The sequence below is a fragment of the Micromesistius poutassou genome (assembly GCF_964030765.1).
Source record: "Micromesistius poutassou genome assembly, chromosome: 4".
Lineage (NCBI taxonomy): Eukaryota > Metazoa > Chordata > Actinopteri > Gadiformes > Gadidae > Micromesistius > Micromesistius poutassou.
In genome coordinates, this window is record NC_140274.1 from 8,976,469 (window position 1) to 8,995,235 (window position 18,767).

The window sequence follows — 18,767 nt, forward strand, 5'->3', positions numbered from 1 at the left end:
ATCACCTGCTTGTTTTTTGGTAATATTTAACAGCCAGAGTTTTTGGGAAGGTGGGTGAAACTCAGTGACTGGGACATCAGTCAGCATACGGCTTGATTTTTCAACACAAACCTTTAACACCTGCTACTGCGGCCACACAGAAGCCACGCCAAGGTGAGTACTAAATAGGGCAAGTGCTAACTATGTTATGTAATGTTAACTGTCAGAATTGTTACTACAAGTCATAGACAATACAAAAACATGCAGTTGTACTTTTACCACATACTTTAGAGATGTGCCGATGGTAACTACTTGTAGTGTACTAGTATGATCAAGGTCCGTAATATACTGTAGGGCAGACTTCCCCAAAGACACTGGGTCACCAAATAAATGTATATTAAAATATATATATATATTCTACTAAATACTTTTAAAGTTTTATCTTACCTCATCTCATCTTATGTGGTTAATGAATTGATTAATGTTGAATGTTCGAATTGATTGACTGTTTGATAACAATAGCTGCCCTTAAACACAAGCCTACCTGTTCGGCATGAGCATTTAAAAAAACTTTAAACAAGAAGCATGTTTTTGATAGTACTGTACTATTTTGAATTGGGTTGCGATGGTTTGTAATTTAAAAAAATTGGGTCCCCCGAAAAAAAGTTTGGGAAACACTGCTACTGCTGTAGGGTATCGATGTCATTGTCCAAGTGATGTGTTCTGCTGCTGAGGAATGTGTAAGGGACAACCCATGTGCCTGTAGCCTGTGGCCACTTCCTGGTTCTGATTACATATTCTGCAATACAAAACCCAAGTTCATCCAACTATAAACAATTACTGACAATGGTTGTTTAATCATTAAACATTATTTTCCAGTATATAAACCGGCAGGCCTATTTAAAAAGCATCTAGAAAGTAGGCCCTGGCAGATAGTTGATATGCATATGGTTGATGGCTATTTCTCTTTCGGGATCAATAGATTTACCATCAAGCACTCAAGACGGCTCGCCTAATTTAGCCTTGTTTCCTACTTTCTTAAGGTCACCTTCTCTTTGAACAATGGTGTGAGAGAGTGTGTGTGTGTGTCTATGTGTGTGTGTGTGTGTGTGTGTGTGTGGACTGAACATGGTCAACATTGTCTTCCTGGGGGCGCTGGTGGTCCTGTCCTTCCTGACTAACGGTGAGCCAACAGCCGTGCAAACACAGAGACGAGGCTCTGTTTGACGTTGGGAGCCGTGCTCAGACAGGGGCCTCAATGTGCCTGTTTCCACCGCCATTTCCCGTGTCGTGACGTGCTTAATCGCAAGCACCCTTGATACTAAACCCACAGCCCTGTCTAATTAGACGGCCTAATGATCTATCTGCGCGGTATAATTAATTTTCGTCAAAATGGCCGTCTTTCTAGCGCAGTGAGATATAGCCGGCGGCCGGGGGACTTCGGAGTCACCGGTTCACCGTTCCCAATAGGAGTGTGAGCAAATTATTTCCATTACTCTGCTATTCTCCCAATGCAAAATGGAAGGACTGAGCTGGCCTAGATCATTCTCAGACCTAATTTCCTAACCGGATACATAATTTATGCAGCAGCTATACACATTTTGGCTAACCATAAACAAATAGTACATCATTCTTGAGCCATGTGTTGCGGAGCTATTATTTTGTGTTCCGAAAGTTTCCCGTCATAGCTGTTAATATTCAGTCTTGTTATGCGCCATTTGTCAGCGGTGCTTAGGAAGGGGGCGAGCCATAAAATCCCACTGAAATCCGGAGCGTGTGTTCGTGTGTGTGTGTGTGTGTGTGTGTGTGTGTGTGTGTGTGTGTGTGTGTGTGTGTGTGTGTGTGTGTGTGTGTGTGTGTGTGTGTGTGTGTGTGTGTGTGTGTGTGTGTGTGTGTGTGTGTGTGTGTGTGTGTGAGGGACAGAGTGAGCGGGTGAGTTGTGGTCTTCTTGCACGTATACCTTCATGTCGATGTTTCTTTGCTAATATTTATAGAGCGTGGGAGTAGTGATAGATGTAGCCGTAGTAGGAAACGGTCCAGACAGTCCAGACGTCTCCTCGGGTCTTAAGACTTAATCAAGTACCTAAACCTGCGAGTTAAACCTAAATACAGACACATTAAGCATCTATAAATGTTTATCCTGGCAGGATGCTACTGTGACCTGTTGTTGCTGGCTAGACGCTCCTTTTCAATAGCTTGCTATGCTACATGGATCTAGCCCCGTCCGAACATCAGAAAAGGAAGCAAGTGTGTCCATTTATGTAAAGGCAGCGTCCACCGCCAGCTCACAATCAAAGAAAGCACAGTTCCTTATCCTTTTTCCTCAAGAGTATCTCGATGGTCACTATTGACCACCAATATACTTTTGAGATATTATTACTACTGAACTCACCAGTGCAACCTCAAATAATCAATTGAATTGGTTACTGTGTCAAAGATAACCTATTGGCTTAAGCCAATTCTGTTAATAATATATATTAGGAGTTATATAGGAGTTTGTGGAGCAAGTGACAGATTGTTTGAGTTGTAGTTTCTATCCGTTGTTTTGTTTTTTTCTTTCGGTTGGGTTTGTGTTTGGTTCTGTGTCATTGTTTTTTTTCTTGGAAGGTTCTTCTGTATTTATATGTAGATATATAGATAGATAGATAATTGAAGTAAAGTAAAACCCGACCCAAAACAATCACACCATAAAGTACACACAAAGCCGCCCCCCCCCCCCACCCACACACACACCTCTGGACGCAGGCGGCTGCCAGATGCAGTTGGAGCCGGAGAGGCTGACGGTGCTGCGGCACTCTGAGGCGCGGCTGACCTGCTCCACCAGCGAGCCCTGGACGGTGATGGTGTGGCTGCTGAACGGCGTCTCCCTGCTCACCATCTCCAACCTGCACGGCGTCCTGGGCTCCAGAGACTCTAACGTGACGGCGGAGGACCGCTCCACGGAGTGGTCGCCGCGCTCCAGCTGGGTGCTGGTGCTGCAGGCCGTCGAGAGACAGGACCAGGGTCAGGTGACCTGCGACCTCCAGGGAGTGGGCCAGAAGACGGCCAGCCTGGTTGTGCAAGGTGCGCTGCGTGGTGTTGGGATCGTTCGCGTGGGTGTTTGAGTGTTTGTAGGATGGAAGGATTGGTAGACTGTGGATGCAAATCACCGCCGTCGGGTTTAGAATTTTAAAAGATTTGGAATTTTGTATGTGGAAATGAAAACCGCTTTGAGTTCCCAACGTTGAAATATGACGTTCAAAACAAGGTCTAGACCTGAATGTTTACAACTGAATGTATACAAAGGATACATCTGAATGTATCCTTTTTTAATTCACTTCTTTGAAATTCTAATTCGTTTTTTTCAAGGTGTGCCACTTCATAACGTTTATATCAAATATATAAATATATATTATAAATATATATAAATATATATTTTTGTTCACTAATTAGGGTCCGGGCAGCTAAGCTGCCGGGAACCTATTGTATTCCTAGGAATTCTTTCTTCTTCTTCTTCTTCTTCTTTCTTCTTCCAAGGAAGTCATACTTCCCATGGGTGAAAACTCACCAAACTTTGCACAAAGGTCCAGTCCCATGCCAGATTCACTCAACTCCAAGGACATGTGCCCCCCCCTCCTAGGGGGGCACAATAAGCGTTTAAATTTAAAAACTTAAAAAATTCCTACCAAACCAACGGTAGATGCTACAGTGTTGAAACTTCACCACAATGTAGCCTCAATACTGCTGAAACTTTTGTCCACTTAAACTCATTACAAATTATGAAGTCCATCACTCTGTTTTTTTCAATAACTGTAAAACTTTTAAAATGTATCTCCTCCCACAATTTTTGCTCAATTGTCACCAAACTTGGTACAGAGCATCTCCAGACCGTCCTCAACAAAACTTGTTTCTCGGATTTTTGATTAAGCAAAAATTGATCCTACAGTGCATGAAAACGTATGACTGTAAACAGTACTGTAAACGTATACCATCAAATTCTTGATAAATACATTTTCAATCTTCCTGAAAAAAATTGAGAATATTCTGGAGTCATGGTTGATGAAGTTTGGCAAATATCAGAATTTTATCTCAAAAACTGAATTTTTGAGAACATTTTGAATTCTGCTCTCATGGGAACAACTGCAGCCAATGTGAGAGTGGAATTTTTAAACATCATATTTTCTCTTATGAAGCAAAACACTTATCATTAAAAACAAATCACCAACATTTCCATGCTGTCAAGATGCAATTTATGTATTATCAGATTTTTGTTTAGATGACTGAATTTCTGAAATTTTGACCATTTTTTAAATTTGCCTTTACAACAGCTGTCCGGACACTGACTCCTTGAGTCTATTTGAGAAGACACACACCATGTCTCACTTCCAGATAATTAGCTCACTGAGTTAAGTGCTGGTTTGTGGTGCGAGGGGATGTGGGTTCAAGACCCAGCAAGGGTGATGATGATAATGACACATAAAAATGCCAGAAGTCCTCATAGTGACATCACAGCAAGCCTCCAAATAAAAAATACAATTATAGGTGCTGCGCAAGACTGAATGCAATCAAACTGACCAGTCCAGAATTTAAACCCAATGACGGCCAACAGGGAGAACTACTGGGCTCTGGTATTGTTTAGTTTAGGCCGATTCAAATGCAGAGCTTAATAAGCACTGGGGTTCAAACCATCTTAACACAACATAACAGCTATGATGAATGCTCTTCCCAGTGGGGGTAATAATAACTATAGGCTAAATACGGTACTTATTTAATTTATCAGGTCCAGTGTCAGGTCCCTTTAATGTAAATTAATGAGCTGTTTTTGCAAAACTCAAAATATTATGGCAGTGATTTGCTTCCATAAGAGACAGCGGTACAGAGGTAATGTTTGTGTACTATCTGGGGAAGCATCAGAAACTATGCAAAAGAAGGTTGTACATTGTGTGTTGTTTCTGTGCATGCATTTGTTTAAAGGCCTTTTATGGATTTGGCATTTCCAATGTCTCTTTCCTCCGTTTTCTCCCCGTCTTATGGCTGATTCATACTGGCAGGTTAATGGAGACGAACTGTTTCTACTGTAGAGGATTTCAGAGGCTGTTTGTGAAAAAACAACTTTCTTCATGGTAACTCATTTTGGCAAGAGCATGCAAAGAAACACACGACCACACACGCACATCAAACACTTTCTCCAAGAGGGAAAATATCAAGTCAAATATGTGATGAACGGAGAAAAATGAAAAATAAGTGATTCTACTCCCACACATCACGGCCAAAAGTCACGACAACCCCATCGCACACACACGCACGCACGCACGCACACACACACACACACACACACACACACACACACACACACACACACACAAAAGATGAAGAGATGTCATCTTTTGCTCTACCCTCTGACATTTAACTCCTAATTGGCTGTCTCTTTGTTGGCACTTTGCTACAAGGTTGTGCTTGGGCGTTCTGTGTCAGTATTTATTTAATTATTTTTTTCCCCCGCAAAGGGGTTGACAGATCAGGTGAGCATCAGATCGATCCGGGTGTTTTATCCAGTGTGTGTGGAGCTCATTTGGGCCTGTCTGCCTCGTCCCATTGGTCTGGGTATGTTTGATGGCCGTCATGACATTTTGAATGTCTTTGTGTGTGTGTCCGTGTGTGTTTGTGTGTATCCGTGCATCTGTGTGTGTGTGTGTGTGTGTGTGTGTGTGCGTGCTTGTGTGTGTGTGTGTGTGTGTGTGCATGCATTTACCATGTGTGTGTGTGTTGGGAAGACCTAATACCAGTCAGCACAACAGGCGGGGCAGGATTTACGTTCAGCTGGCGTGCCTGCTGCTCCCTCCTTGAGCATCTGAATGGAACAGAGTGCGTTGCCTCTTCACTGAACTCTTAGTGTGTTCCCGCTATTGATTGATTTTTATGCAGATGTTGTGCGGAGAGGGAGGGGGAGACGCAGCGAGGAGATGAACTGTTCTGCCGGAGAGTTTAAAAGTCAGGCCACGAGGAACACGTGGTCAGGTCCATTGCAGCACTGGCAGAGTTACGGCTCATCTCCACCCCGCCTGTAGCAGTGGCACTGCAGTGTCGAAACGCCGCTCTTAATGTGGCGTGACTGAAAGCGTCCTCCAAGTGATTCTGCAGAGAGGATAAAAAAACAACTAACTGAACTGAAGAAGTAATCAGTGTTCACCGGAGAGTCACTTGACAAGTCTTCTATCAGGGACGATCACGACGAAGAACCTTGGAACCATGAAACTATCTACACTTTGAGAAAGTCCCGGCAGTGTTGGGCCATCACATCGGCAGGGCCAGTCAGACCCCATTGACATATGAACGGATGCCTAATGGTTTCTGTTCCAGCTCGAGCTGCCTGGACCTGGAGCCTCCTCTGACCTTATTACTCAGCCAATTTCCCTCTCTACACGCCCTCAAACTGAGAGCTCAGCTAAAAATCTGAATGGAAAAAAAAAACAGTCTTCTCTGCAGAATAATAACACACAAAAAAAGGAACCAACAGGAAACAAAAGGCAATGACCCAGTCCCTCCAATAAAATAAAGAGCAGGGCTCCTATAGCTGCCAGAGCCACAAATCTGCATTGACGTATGCAGCCATTAACAGAAGTGTAGGGTTAGCCCCCCATGCACGCACAAGCGCACACACACACACACACACACACACACACACACACACACACACACACACACACACACACACACACACACACACACACACACACACACACACACACCTCGGGTTTGGATGCGGTGGATCGCTATGACCTGACACAGGCCTTTGAATGAATCCTGTGTCTTGGCATGTCCAGTCACCAGTCAGCAACTCTGCCTGTGATTTGTGCACTGCAGCCCCAAATATACTGTTGGAGGGGAGCCGCAAATCTGTCGGACACGCTGTCAGAATACCGCCCACCACCTCTTTCACACCCCACCTTCCGCCCCACACCCTGACATGTTTATTGTGCAGCAGCATGAATATGAGGCGAGAATGCTCATTCTTTTTTTCTTTTTTTTGTCATTTAGGTCTCTCTCTCTCTCTCTCTCTCTCTCTCTCTCTCTCTCTCTCTCTCTCTGTCTAACTCCCACGCTCTTGCTCTCTTTTGCTCTCTTTTCCTCCTTCTCTCTCTCTGTCTTGCTCTCTTTTCCTCCTTCTCTCTCTGTCTCTAACTCTCTCTTGCATGTACGGTTGAGTATGTAAAGGTTCTGGGATGGGGGTAGAGTGGGCGGGAAATGGGCCACTTTTATATAAATCAGAGAGGAGGGAACATGCCTTTGGTGACTGGGCTGGGAAGACAAACTGCCTGGCTGAACACACCCATATACACATGTGCACATACACACACACACACACACACACACACACACATACACAGACATGCGCACACACACACACACACACACATGGCCCCCCCCCCCCCCCCGACACACACACACCCACACATATGCCCCCACATATGCCTACACCCACACACACATATTCCACACACATGCAAAAACACACACACACACACACAATATGAAAATCCGCCCGCGCTCGCTCAGACCGAGCTGCATGCAGTACGAGACATGACACACTAACACACACACACACGCACACACGCACGCGCCCAGGCACGCCCGCACACAGGCCCACACCCACACAGGCCGGCTCATCCTAGCAGAGAACTGCCATACTTCTTCCAGATTAAACGCTGGCCTCAAAGTGCCACTGTGTCCCCTGCCAGGGCCCCTGCTCAGAAAGATCAGGATTAGAGCAGCTAGTGTGGGCGCTCGGAGCCCCCCCCCCCGCCCCAACCACCACCACTGCCACCGACACTGCCCGCCACCACCACCATCACCACCACCACCGCCCGCCTCACCACCACCGCCCGCCCCGCCACCACCACCACCACCACCGCCCTCCCCGCCACCACCACCACCACCACCACCACCGCCCGCCCCACCACCACCGCTGCAGAACCAGTGACCAAGCAACCATTAGGGCTTCTTCTCTTCCACTGCATCTGACCTGTGATTAACAAGCCTGTATATTCCCAGGACGGTTCGACGGGCTCTTTGTGCGGAAGTGCTGAGGCGGTGTCGCTCTGCGTTTTACATGCACCTCACCCCCCCAGTCCGATCGTACGTCCCCCCCCCCACAACCCACCACACTGTATATGACACCTCGTTGGCCAATCAGCCCGTCAGATCAAGTGACCACGGAGGAATCGCGACAGCCCATAATGCACACGCAAACTTCAGCGGCTTCGGGTGGAAATCAACACAGACGCGTCATTTGCTCAAACAAACGGGGCCCGACGCCCCTGTAATTATCTCTCTGTCTATTGCGATTGTCTGCGGCGCGTCAAGGGATTTTTCTCTTCTGCCTGACAAAGAGACTTCTTAGGCAAGCGAGGCATGGCTCCTGGGCTCCCTAAGTGGCTGATTTGGCTGGCAGGTGGGGAGATAAGATGAAGGGGTGCGAAAGCGAGGCGTCTCTCTCCCCCAGCCCCCCCGGAGACCGTCAGACACACTATCAATCAGTCAGGAGGAATGAAGTCTGTCTTCTGCGACAGGGGGGAGGAGGACTCCGAAGGGAAGAAGATGGGGCCCTTTCTTTTTTACGCCTCGCCGCAGGGAAAAACATTGCATTTCAACGAAGGGTAATGTTGTCTGATGACGGCGTACTTCACGTCTCGGAGCGTATATCAAGACGAAGAAAGAGAGGGGGGAGAGGGTGGAGAGAGCAATCCGTGACGCAGCTTTCCTTTTTTATTGCAGAAAAGGGCAGCGTTGACATCTCCGGGGGCAATAGGACCGTGCTGCAGGGTCAGAGGGTCAGGGTGGATTGCGTCGCTGCGGACTGGTTCCCTGAACCCTGGGTTGGATGGCGGGTGAACGGCGTGGAGGTAAGAACGGCAGCGGTAGTAAAAAAAAATACATTCACTCAATCCACCATACACTGCAAATACACGTAATGCATGTACGGAACTCATCCAGGCGTGGGATTCCCTCATGGACAATGTTTTAAATGAGGATAGTGTAAAACATTGGAGGTTTATGATCTCAAGAGTTTCGATATGCGCCAAGATCAGTTGAGATTGCAAGGTCTGTGATCAACATAACGTTGCAAACCCCTTAATAACAAACCCCGTTTTCCCCGCACTGCGCGGCGTCGCGGTGGATCCCGTGGAGGTGTCCCTGAGCGATTACAACGTCACCCGCGTGTGGTCCGCTGGGGGCCTCGTCGCTGTGACAAGCGCCCTGGGCCTGACGGCCACCCACTGCTCCCTGGTGGAGTGCCTGGCCACCGTGTCGGCCCTCAACCAACCGCTGAGCAGCCGCGTCCGTCTCACCGTGGGTGAGGGGACACGCACACACGCACACGCACACACACACACACACACACACAGCAATCACAGAAATAACAAAATGGTCACAGTCCAGTCTGTGTAGAGTCTAGAGTGTGGGAAAGCTATGCAGGACAATGTGCAAGCAAATGCTGCACTGTGCTCCAAGTATGGCTGGGTATCTAAGATATTACAGGTTATCCCCTCTTTTGGTCAATTCAAGTCTCTACAGTCATTTGCCAGCCATTCCTCAGCCGTTGACATCCTGAAAATAACCCAAATCTCTGTTCCATATCATATGACAGTCCTATTTGGACGTAAATCAACCTAACAGCGAGACGCAAATCGATAGACGATTCAAACCTGCAGTGACATGCAGTGTGCAGTGCAGTGTCATCCGCGAGACAGCGAGTGACCCGTTGTGTGGTGTGCGCTGTGTGCTCAGTGGCCGAGGTGCAGCAGGGACAGCAGGACGACTGCACAGTCCTGCGGACGGCCACGGCCGTGCTCGCGTCGCTTCTCCTGTTCCTGCTGCTCTCAGTCTGCATCGTCTGCATTGTCCTCTGCTGCCGCCGAAGGAGACGCACAAGTAGGCACCTTTTCTTTCCTCTGGCTCTCTCTCTCTGTGGTTTTTTATGACAAAGTGACAAAATATTACACCCCCCCCCCCCCCCACACCACCCCAGCCCCCCATGCCTCATATACCTCCGCCCACCCCCCCCCCCCTCTCCCTCGTTGGGAGACCCGTACGGGAACAATGATTAAAATATAATGAAGGAGCTCATCGATGGGTGCACACTGACTTGGCACTGCTCCGCCACTGCCCTTGAGCAAGGGCATGCGGGGGGGGGGGGGGGGGGGGGCTGGTGGTGGGTTTGCTTTATTTTTTTTACGTCTGCGTAAGACAGAACATTGGCTGTCAGCAGAAAAGGGTTTGAGTTTTGAGCGGCTTATTTGGAGTGGCTCAGTGGAGACTGCTAGTAGAGTGTGTGCTGGAGGGTTTGGTGACTGCAAGGTTGACAGTTTGAGTCCTGTGTCCTAAAAAGTCAGAACACGAGAGATTAAGGGGGGGGGGGGGGGCTCCTGGAAGACCTTACCCTGTGTCAGTGTGTCCTTCTGGGTAAGTGCAGCGGTATTGCATGATGCTCAGATACCTCTACCCTCTGTGTGTCTTTAAAAAAAGGTAGCTCGACCCGTCCTGCCTTTCTCTTTCCCACTCATAACACAACAACACCGTAATCAGTTTTTTTTCCACACATGGACATGGAGCAGGACCCACAAACACTGTCACAAAAACAAACTGTAAACATTAATAAATCAGTGCCAGCACCAAATATCGTCCTACTTGGACCAGGGTGAACTCTGGCAACTCGCTAAATCATGAAGGTTTAGAAAAGCGCTTAAAAGGGCTTAGTTTAATTGGAATCTGTTCAGCGTTAGCAACCATTACCAGGGTTTTTAACCAAGGTAGGAGCATTATCGCCCCTCAGACCCACGGGATTTTAGGCTGTGCTGTGTGTACGCATCGTGTTCCAGTGATTGTCATGTATGACGGTGCTGTGTTTGAAAGATTTTACTCGTTTTCTATTTTATTATTTTTTCGAGCAGTCTATGGAGTAGCATCTCCAAGGAGATCCTTCCAGGCCAATGTTGAAAAAAACGCGGAGGCCTGTTTCGAGAGTGATAACACAAAACGGCCCCCGAGTCACTCCATTAACAGTTTCCCTGTAATCCCTGTAACTGATTCCGGACCCATAGCAAATCGTGGTGGTGGTTTGAAGATGAGGGATTATGCCGAGATTCCCTACCTGTAACAGTGTGTGATATACATCCCCTGGCAGTGTCCTTGGCTACATTGTGAGTCAGTCACAGCGCCATACTGTAACATCTGGGAAGAAAGTTAAATCAATATCTCCTCAGCGGTTTCCACGTTTTAGAGAAAGAGGCTTACTTTCAAATCTCTGCAGCTCTTCTACGGATTATCAAACTTCACAAGGGGCATGCCTGCATGCTTTTTGCAATTATTGGGGACATAATGGGGGATTTCATGTTAGTCACCTTAATGACTTTGGACAGTAGTTGGTGGGGGTTAAAGAATGGAAAGACAGAGACTATTCCCTGTGAGAAAGATATGGTTTGTACCCTACGGCAAATGTAGTCCAATTTTGTGGAAGGCTTTGGGCCTCAGCAGCCATTATACAAAGTGTTAAAAGTCATTAACCAACAGCTCTGTATCTTTCTATAATAGGAAAAGGCTCAAGGCTGTGTTATTAATGCAGAACCAAAATGTTTACAGTTTCCATAGATGCAGTGAAAAAGCATTGAAGCGTAGCTAAAGTGAGAGAAAATGTATTTCCTGGCTACAGCTCTATAGTTTTGGACTGTGAGTGATTTACGCTAATGCTATTCTTTCAGAGTCAAACACGCAGGAAGCTACAAGGTAAATTATTTTCACTTTCGTAATTAAAACTGTGGACAGTGCCGAATGAGGAATGCTTGATACTTATTTTGCTGGTGTAGCATTTGCACATTAATTAGTACTACCTAAAAGTATCAGGCAATATTCAAGTCCCAATGTGTGAATGTCAATTAATACACATGATGTATTTATGAGGACTAGGCTTTGCCGTGTCTCGTTATAAAATAAGATTTAGTGCAAGCTTTCAGAATAACTGTCATTTTAGTATTTGAATTGAACTTTATTAAGATTTTAATTGTGGCTGCTGAAGATAAGGAGTGGATGCCAACTACATCATATTTGCCAGCATTTTAATTTAAATGATGCCAAATTAGAAACAATAAATTATATTGGTTTGTTGGGTCTAATGAAATGCTATGAATAATGATGTTGTTTTAGTTGCTAGCAATAGTGATAAAAATAGTTTGAGTGTGAAAGCACAGACCAAACAATATCATGTAGATTGGATGGGGGGGGGGATCTATTCACAGCTGCATATCCACTGAAGATGTCCCTGTGCAATATCAGAGATTCATGCTTTCCATTGGCCTGTTGCCAATGGGTTCCACAGGTTTAACCAATCAGGGAGCAGCCTGAGCTCGGTTGCTGAGGCAGCAGGGAAGGTCAACCAGGGATATTCTGCTGAGGGCCTCCCAGGTGGGACGATACACACTAACTCCCTAATCAAGACAAAGCACTGACTCCACCTGTCACGGTGAACAATGTACATATAACGTGACATCATGCGCTCGCACCCGAGGGGCCGTTGAGTAGCGGTCGGTGTGTGTTGAGCTAACGCTTTGCTTTTACACTTTGAAACGGCGATATATTTATTTGACAAAAGGTTTGAAAGGACATGTATTTATTGTGATATTCGCCGATGCATATGATACATAGTGTGCTGTTCCTGTTGGCCCCTCGTGGAAGGAGTAACTCGGGGCCCTCTGAGGTCAGTTAAGGTCAGGCTCAACTGTTTTTTCTCACTTTGCAGATGACTCTACAAAGGGAATCCACGGTCAGACAGACTCTGTCACCATCCGCAAGGTAAGAAAGACCAAAAGAAGGAAAGAAGAGAAGTGAAAGCTATTGGGAGGGGGGAGGAGGAGCTGAAACTAAATTATGCAGTCCGTCTGTCACGCAGTCTCTCTCTGTGTGGCTTGAGTTCCTGAAACCCTCTTCCCTTTTCCCGCAGGTACTTTGACAAATCCCCCCAACGCTATCATTGACGGATGGATCGGAGTGAAGGCTGAAAAGATGATGGTGTTTTGGGATGTTTCGGAATAATATTTGAGATTTGGTTCTGAATAAATATAACTAATAAGGGACCCAAATTTTGCAATTGATATATATTGATTTGATTGATTGGTTGTAATGAATCTAGCATTAATAATAATGATGGGACATAGGTCAGACCAGGTCAGATTCTTAACAGGCCCTTCCTCCATTGTGCTCCATTTATTTTAACGACAAAAGCACCAGGGATTCAGTGAAATGTATCCATCTATCAATTCTAGCCCACATTTGATCTCAGTGATTTCCATATTGACCAGTGCTAACATGTCAATACCGCGGGCTGTGTCCTTGTGACAAATAACAAATGGGGGGGTGGGGATTGGACAGCTACAGTGTCCTGAATTAGGTTACGCTTTTCCCAATGACCTCGTATACGGCTTTCTGTTAAGGTCAGGAGTTCAGCTATTGAGCAAGAAATAAACTTAAAGAAATAAACAAGAACGTGGGTTCTTCTTTTGAGTTCAGCTCAGGAGATGCTTCAAGACAAACCCAAAGGCAGCAACAATACAATACCTTGTTTTGTTTTTAATGTTGCTATTTTAGAGCAGCTGCACTTCTCTCCTGTGGCAGCCTTTTTATTGACAGTCTAGCAGACAGAATGTTTCAGAATGTTCTTCAAGCCTTTTGTTAGAAAATGCAACAGGATATTAAAGCAAGTGTGCCTAGTGCAAAGGAAGCTAAACTTATCCACCATAGTATTTTGGCATGTGTGTCGATTACAGATCTACGTATCTGCACACAGCACGGATTCTATGTTCTAAAAAAACTCTTGGAAAAATGAGAATGAATGTGTACTCACTCCAGGTCCCGGATGTGGTGTCCTCCGGAGGCCGGTCTCCGTCCCGGGACGGCCATGCCCAGGTGGACGGCCAAGCCCAGCCCGAGAGGGTCCGCATGTCCACCACAGTATAGACACTCTGGAAGAAGTTTCTGCCTCCTTCCTTGTCGGGGTTACATCATGTTGTATTCCACTGTTTTTTTTATCGCTCGTTTGAGGGATATTCTCAGAGCTGGGCTGCACTTATATTTTTGTTTAACGTTTTAGCGTTTGTGTAACATTATGGCACGATCGAGTTCTGAATCACATTCGATATGAGTATATGTTTGGAACATTGGTTCAGATATTCCTGATGTTCCTGAATTTCCCCTAGGGATAAATAAAGTTTATATCTATCTATCTATCTATCTGATAATACAAATGTATTTGCTCGATTTCATTTGTGATTCTGTACCTTTACAGTTAACTATGTCAATACCCATCAATACACTTACATTACATGTGTTTTTCAAGATACAACCATATTGATTCCTATGAATATTGTATGTGTACCCTCATGTTACGGTTAGTTCTCTCCATTAGATTGTCATCACATGTATGGGCTTCCTGGAGACACACACACACACACACACACACACACACACACACACACACACACACACACACACACATACACACACACACACACACACACACACACACACACAAATGCATGCGTGTACCTCCCATGACTTTGTTGGCGTTGTACCTGGGGGACACATGTTGACCTGTGTTAGCATGTGAAGGACATTGCAAGCGCAACACATAACAGAATCGACTGGCAGATGGAATCCAGTTTCCTTTGTGTAAGAAAAGAGCATGACCAGGACACATAGCGCTCCCCTGAGCGTCAGCGTCAGAGGGCGCTCCGACCAGAACCCTGCTGTGACCCAGCCCCGCGGTCACAGTGGAACTATTGAATGTACCAGAGGGGTGACATCACCCAGCCTCGTTTTCTGATCTAAATGTGTGTTATAGTGGATATAATGTGCTTCATGGCTCGTGGTGGACTTATTTCTCGTGGTGGTGTTATTTCTTTCAGAGACTGCCTCACAGATTAAATAAGGAGCGATGATGGAGTCATGATGACTTAATCCAAGGGGGACAGTTTATTCTGTAAAGACAAATCGAACCAAAGATTACTGTCGCCACCGCATCAACCCAAAGTACTGAATTCCATCATTCAGACCTAATCTACTAGCAGGTACGCCCTAATCCAATCAGCTGGGCCACGGTCTCTCTTGCCAATGATATAGTGACTCAGACTCCATGAACTTCCCGAATGAACAGGGTTCTGTGGCTTCACAGTAAAGGCCACGATGTAAATCAACACAATGTGACTTTACATTGCAGTGGAAATGAGACGTGGCTAGGCTCACTGTGAGCGACTTAATGGATTTGTAACTCTGCACCATTTGCATCTTATTGCCGTAAATAGCAAGAGGGTTTAGAAGTGTGTGTGTGTGTGTGTGTGTGTGCAAGCTTGCCTGTAGTGAAGGGAGGGGGGATTGATGACGCATACACATCATACTCGTACAATTCCAATATAAATCTAGCTGTCTCTCGAATCAAAACATATTTTCCTGAAGGCATTTCTTCACTCAGGCTCATGCTGAGTTACTTCCCATGTCGGGCCATGACGCCATCCTTGATGCGTCAATGTCAATGTGTGAATGCAAACTCTGTTGACGCGACTGCTTGTGAGGAGCCCGTCCCTGCCTTGTTGTGGGGCTGGTGTTTCTGTGGCGTTTATGTTGCAGGCCTGGTCAGACGGGCTCATGAAACGACAGGCACCGGATGTGGACAGCCCCAGGGAAAGTTCAGAGCTGCCTCCCTGCCCTGTAGGCGTCTGTGTGATTATCCTCTTGGCTGTCGTTACCACCCAGAGTCTGGTTGTAACAGTGTTATTAACCAGGGAGAAGGTGAATTGACCCGCCCCCGGGGTCAGTGATGGCCGTGATGCTCTACGTGTTTTCACCACAGAGCTGGGACTGCCAGATTGAGCAGTATAATAGTTTCAAGCTTTTCCTATTGCCTGTTAGGGAACTGTGGGTGGTGAGTTAGTGGTCGCTTATAAAAAGACAGCACCACAATTAAACATGGAATTGATTTTGATATTATTAGTTAGTTATTATGTTTTGGGGGTTTTGTCACTAGGTGCAGTAAGGGCAAAGATAATTATGGGTCTGTATCCCAGTGCCCATAATTGATGTTATTAGATACAGTTGTGTTCGCCCCTGCTATACTTGTGTGAATACTAATTATTTTCTGAATTGTCATTTTCCTGACATGATCTGCACTCAGCTAAAATCACTGCACACAATATTGATTTCCCCTACTACCTTTTGGGTGCTGTACATTTTGTAACAAGCTTAGCGGGGACAATCTACCTAGCTACTCTGATTCTAGTTGAGCAAATCAAAGAAAGCTTGATTCGTTTTGACGTAACATTGAAGTCACCCATGAAAAAACAAATTAACTCTTTCATAATAGGAGGTGCCAGACCCTATGAATTGATCCATATCTCCGCACTAAGGAGAAGGTTGACAAGTCTTATTACTGCTAGGCTGCTCTTTTTTTTTTCTCTCTCTTTACCGTCTCTGTGGGCAATGATAAGGGAATGTCATTCAGCTACCTGGGGTGTACAAATTATTCTGGACTTCACTGGGTTGAGATCCTTCTAATAGGAAACTGGCATGAGCTCAAAATTTACAAAGAATATTTAATATTTGAATAACAAATGTTTGTTCTGATTGGTGGAAGGGAATTGTGGTAATTGTAGTAATAAAGAAAAATGAGCAAACCATGAGACTGCCATTGTGCCATGCTCATGTAGGGGAAGGTATTGTGTTACAATATTCTTAACTTAAATATATGTATCGCCATAATGAATTGAGTTCATGAATGTCACTACAAAATTTGGCAACAATGTTTGAACTCAATGTGTCAAGCATTGTTCAAATAAAAATAATTGCTGACTAAAAAACAAAAGAAAATGTTATATTGCTGTGGGATATTGCGATAGCAATACCCCACAGCGCTCAGTCACTGGAAACATGTCATGTTCCTGTCATTGATTTGTATGTTTCAGTTAAATAGCTGGCACTGCTCTACTGCTTTCTAATAGCCCAAAGCTCATGCCAGTCAATATAACCATAATTTCGCAGCTTTAGAAATGACAAAACACACGATTATAAAATGCACTTTGCTAGAAAATATGCCCCACTATATCTCCATACATAGAAGCTGTATTGGGTATTTAGTGTATTCATGCTTTTTGACACTGCTTCCCTGCATGACTATTCATGGGATTTTAGCCAGGAACAGCCAATCATTCACTTGTCCTTGGTGTGAACATAAAATTTGTCTCCAGACAAAAAATGAATCTGCTAGTGGTGGAAATTAAATGGGTTTAGCACCGTGATCAATGTACTCTTGTCAATAGAAATTGAACGATGACTTAAAATCAAGGCAATGTATGGCATAGCGTGAATGGCAGAATTCTTGTGATTTAAAGTGTGAGAGCTCACTCATCTTTTTAGTGGGAAAGCAGAGCCTCCTGATCTCTGGGCTGAGGCTTCAGTGAGTGATGCAGACATGTCCTGGAAGAGCAGGCAGATGATTTCAGAGTGAAAGCTGTGTCATTTGATAAAAAAAAAGAAGACAGAAAAACAAACTAAGCTGTACAAACATGTTGCGATAAAATGGAAAGCCTATTTCAAGGTGCAAAGAGTTTTTCTTTACTTGCTTGTATTTTTTATGTATTTTTTTTTTTTTTTTTTCAAGTACTGACTCTGCAGTTTTGGAGGTGAAAATAAAGTATGGCAAAATTCCCTATGAAAACTACAGCTCTTTGTACGCCTTGTGTTTCTCACCTGTCATCATGTAGCCTCAACACTTATTGCACTTGTAACAACTCTTTGGGGAGAGAGAATGCAATCAAAACAGTAACTCTCCATCCAGCCATCACCACTGACATTATTTTTATTGTAAAATCGTGTATTTCAATATAGTATATTGTCACTTTCTTATCATACAAGATTGTTTTGATTGCTACTCACCACATTATTGCCTTACACCCCCTAACTTATCAAATTCTCTTGATATATTTTGTCTTGAAGGACCCAATATCTCCCAAAAGCATTTGTAAAACTGGCTTGAACTGAAAGAAAAGCAGTGAAGCATGTGCATATCTAGGGATTGGCCTTGAGCATCCTCCAATGCAGACCAACGAATGAGCCTTGTGATTAAAATGTGATGTGATGTGCCCTGTCCTCACTTGACCTTGGTTGAGTCAATCAAACGTTCTTTTGTTCTGTTAACTTGTCGTCATTTATTAAACCTTTCATTATTTTTAGTTATACTGTTTAAACCTGACACTGCAGTGTTCTGCAGAAGGTCTGCGTACACAAAACAAAACAAAAAACAAATTCTCCATTTCCTTCCTCCCTGCATATGAACATTGCTCCGCATTGATTTTTTTTGTGTTGTGTGCAAAGGTCGGCTGCAGGACTCCTGGCAGATGGTGAGTGGGCGAGCTGCGCCCATCCAGCGAGACAGAGGTGAGCTTATTTCACACGCTCGGATTCCACTTGAAAGCCTTCCTTCATCTTTACCCCATCTCACCCAGAACCCTACCAGTACCCTCCTCTGAAAAACATAGACTGAAGAACACGAGGAGTGCAGAAATGTAGAGACAGACAGACACATACCCTCAGAACAAATACATGTCCTTTTTAAAGACGCATGCATAGGTATACACATAATTCATTCATGTCATCGTTCAATTGAAACCAGTGTCTCAAAGAATATTATCTTTAAGTTATGTGTGACGTGTGTGTCATAAAATCAATCGTTTTGTTAACAATTAGTTTGTTAGTTTTGTGTTGTTTTTTTT

At 44.9% G+C, this 18,767-nt stretch overlaps 1 protein-coding gene across 3 annotated transcripts; it reads left to right on the forward strand.

Moving 5' to 3' along the window:
- The first annotated feature begins 45 nt into the window (after window positions 1-45).
- On the forward strand, window positions 46-14,256 carry igsf5b (immunoglobulin superfamily, member 5b). Of its 3 annotated transcripts, XR_014633374.1 has the most exons (11): window positions 46-153; window positions 1,023-1,162; window positions 2,725-3,042; window positions 8,734-8,861; window positions 9,148-9,313; window positions 9,748-9,891; window positions 11,718-11,742; window positions 12,332-12,417; window positions 12,752-12,804; window positions 12,953-13,020; window positions 13,858-13,978. XR_014633374.1 is itself a non-coding variant. In XM_084466746.1 (10 exons), the coding sequence occupies exons 2-10, from the start codon at window positions 1,108-1,110 to the stop codon at window positions 13,963-13,965; spliced, it is 1,083 nt and encodes a 360-aa protein (XP_084322872.1). In that variant the 5' UTR covers window positions 46-153; window positions 1,023-1,107; the 3' UTR covers window positions 13,966-14,256. The 3 variants fall into 3 exon arrangements, 2 of the variants coding, with proteins under 2 accessions (XP_084322872.1, XP_084322873.1); XM_084466746.1 differs by lacking the exon at window positions 12,953-13,020 and having other exon boundaries at window positions 13,858-14,256; XM_084466747.1 differs by lacking the exon at window positions 13,858-13,978 and having other exon boundaries at window positions 12,953-13,851.
- Window positions 14,257-18,767: the final 4,511 nt, after the last annotated feature.

Coding starts and splice junctions, on each gene's coding strand:
- igsf5b (XM_084466746.1), top strand. CDS start 1,108: ATGGTCAACATTGTCTTCCTGGGGGCGCTGGTGGTCCTGTCCTTCCTG. Junction 1,163..2,724: donor CCTGTCCTTCCTGACTAACG/GTGAGCCAACAG, acceptor CTCTGGACGCAG/GCGGCTGCCAGATGCAGTTG. Junction 12,805..13,857: donor ACTCTGTCACCATCCGCAAG/GTAAGAAAGACC, acceptor TACTCACTCCAG/GTCCCGGATGTGGTGTCCTC.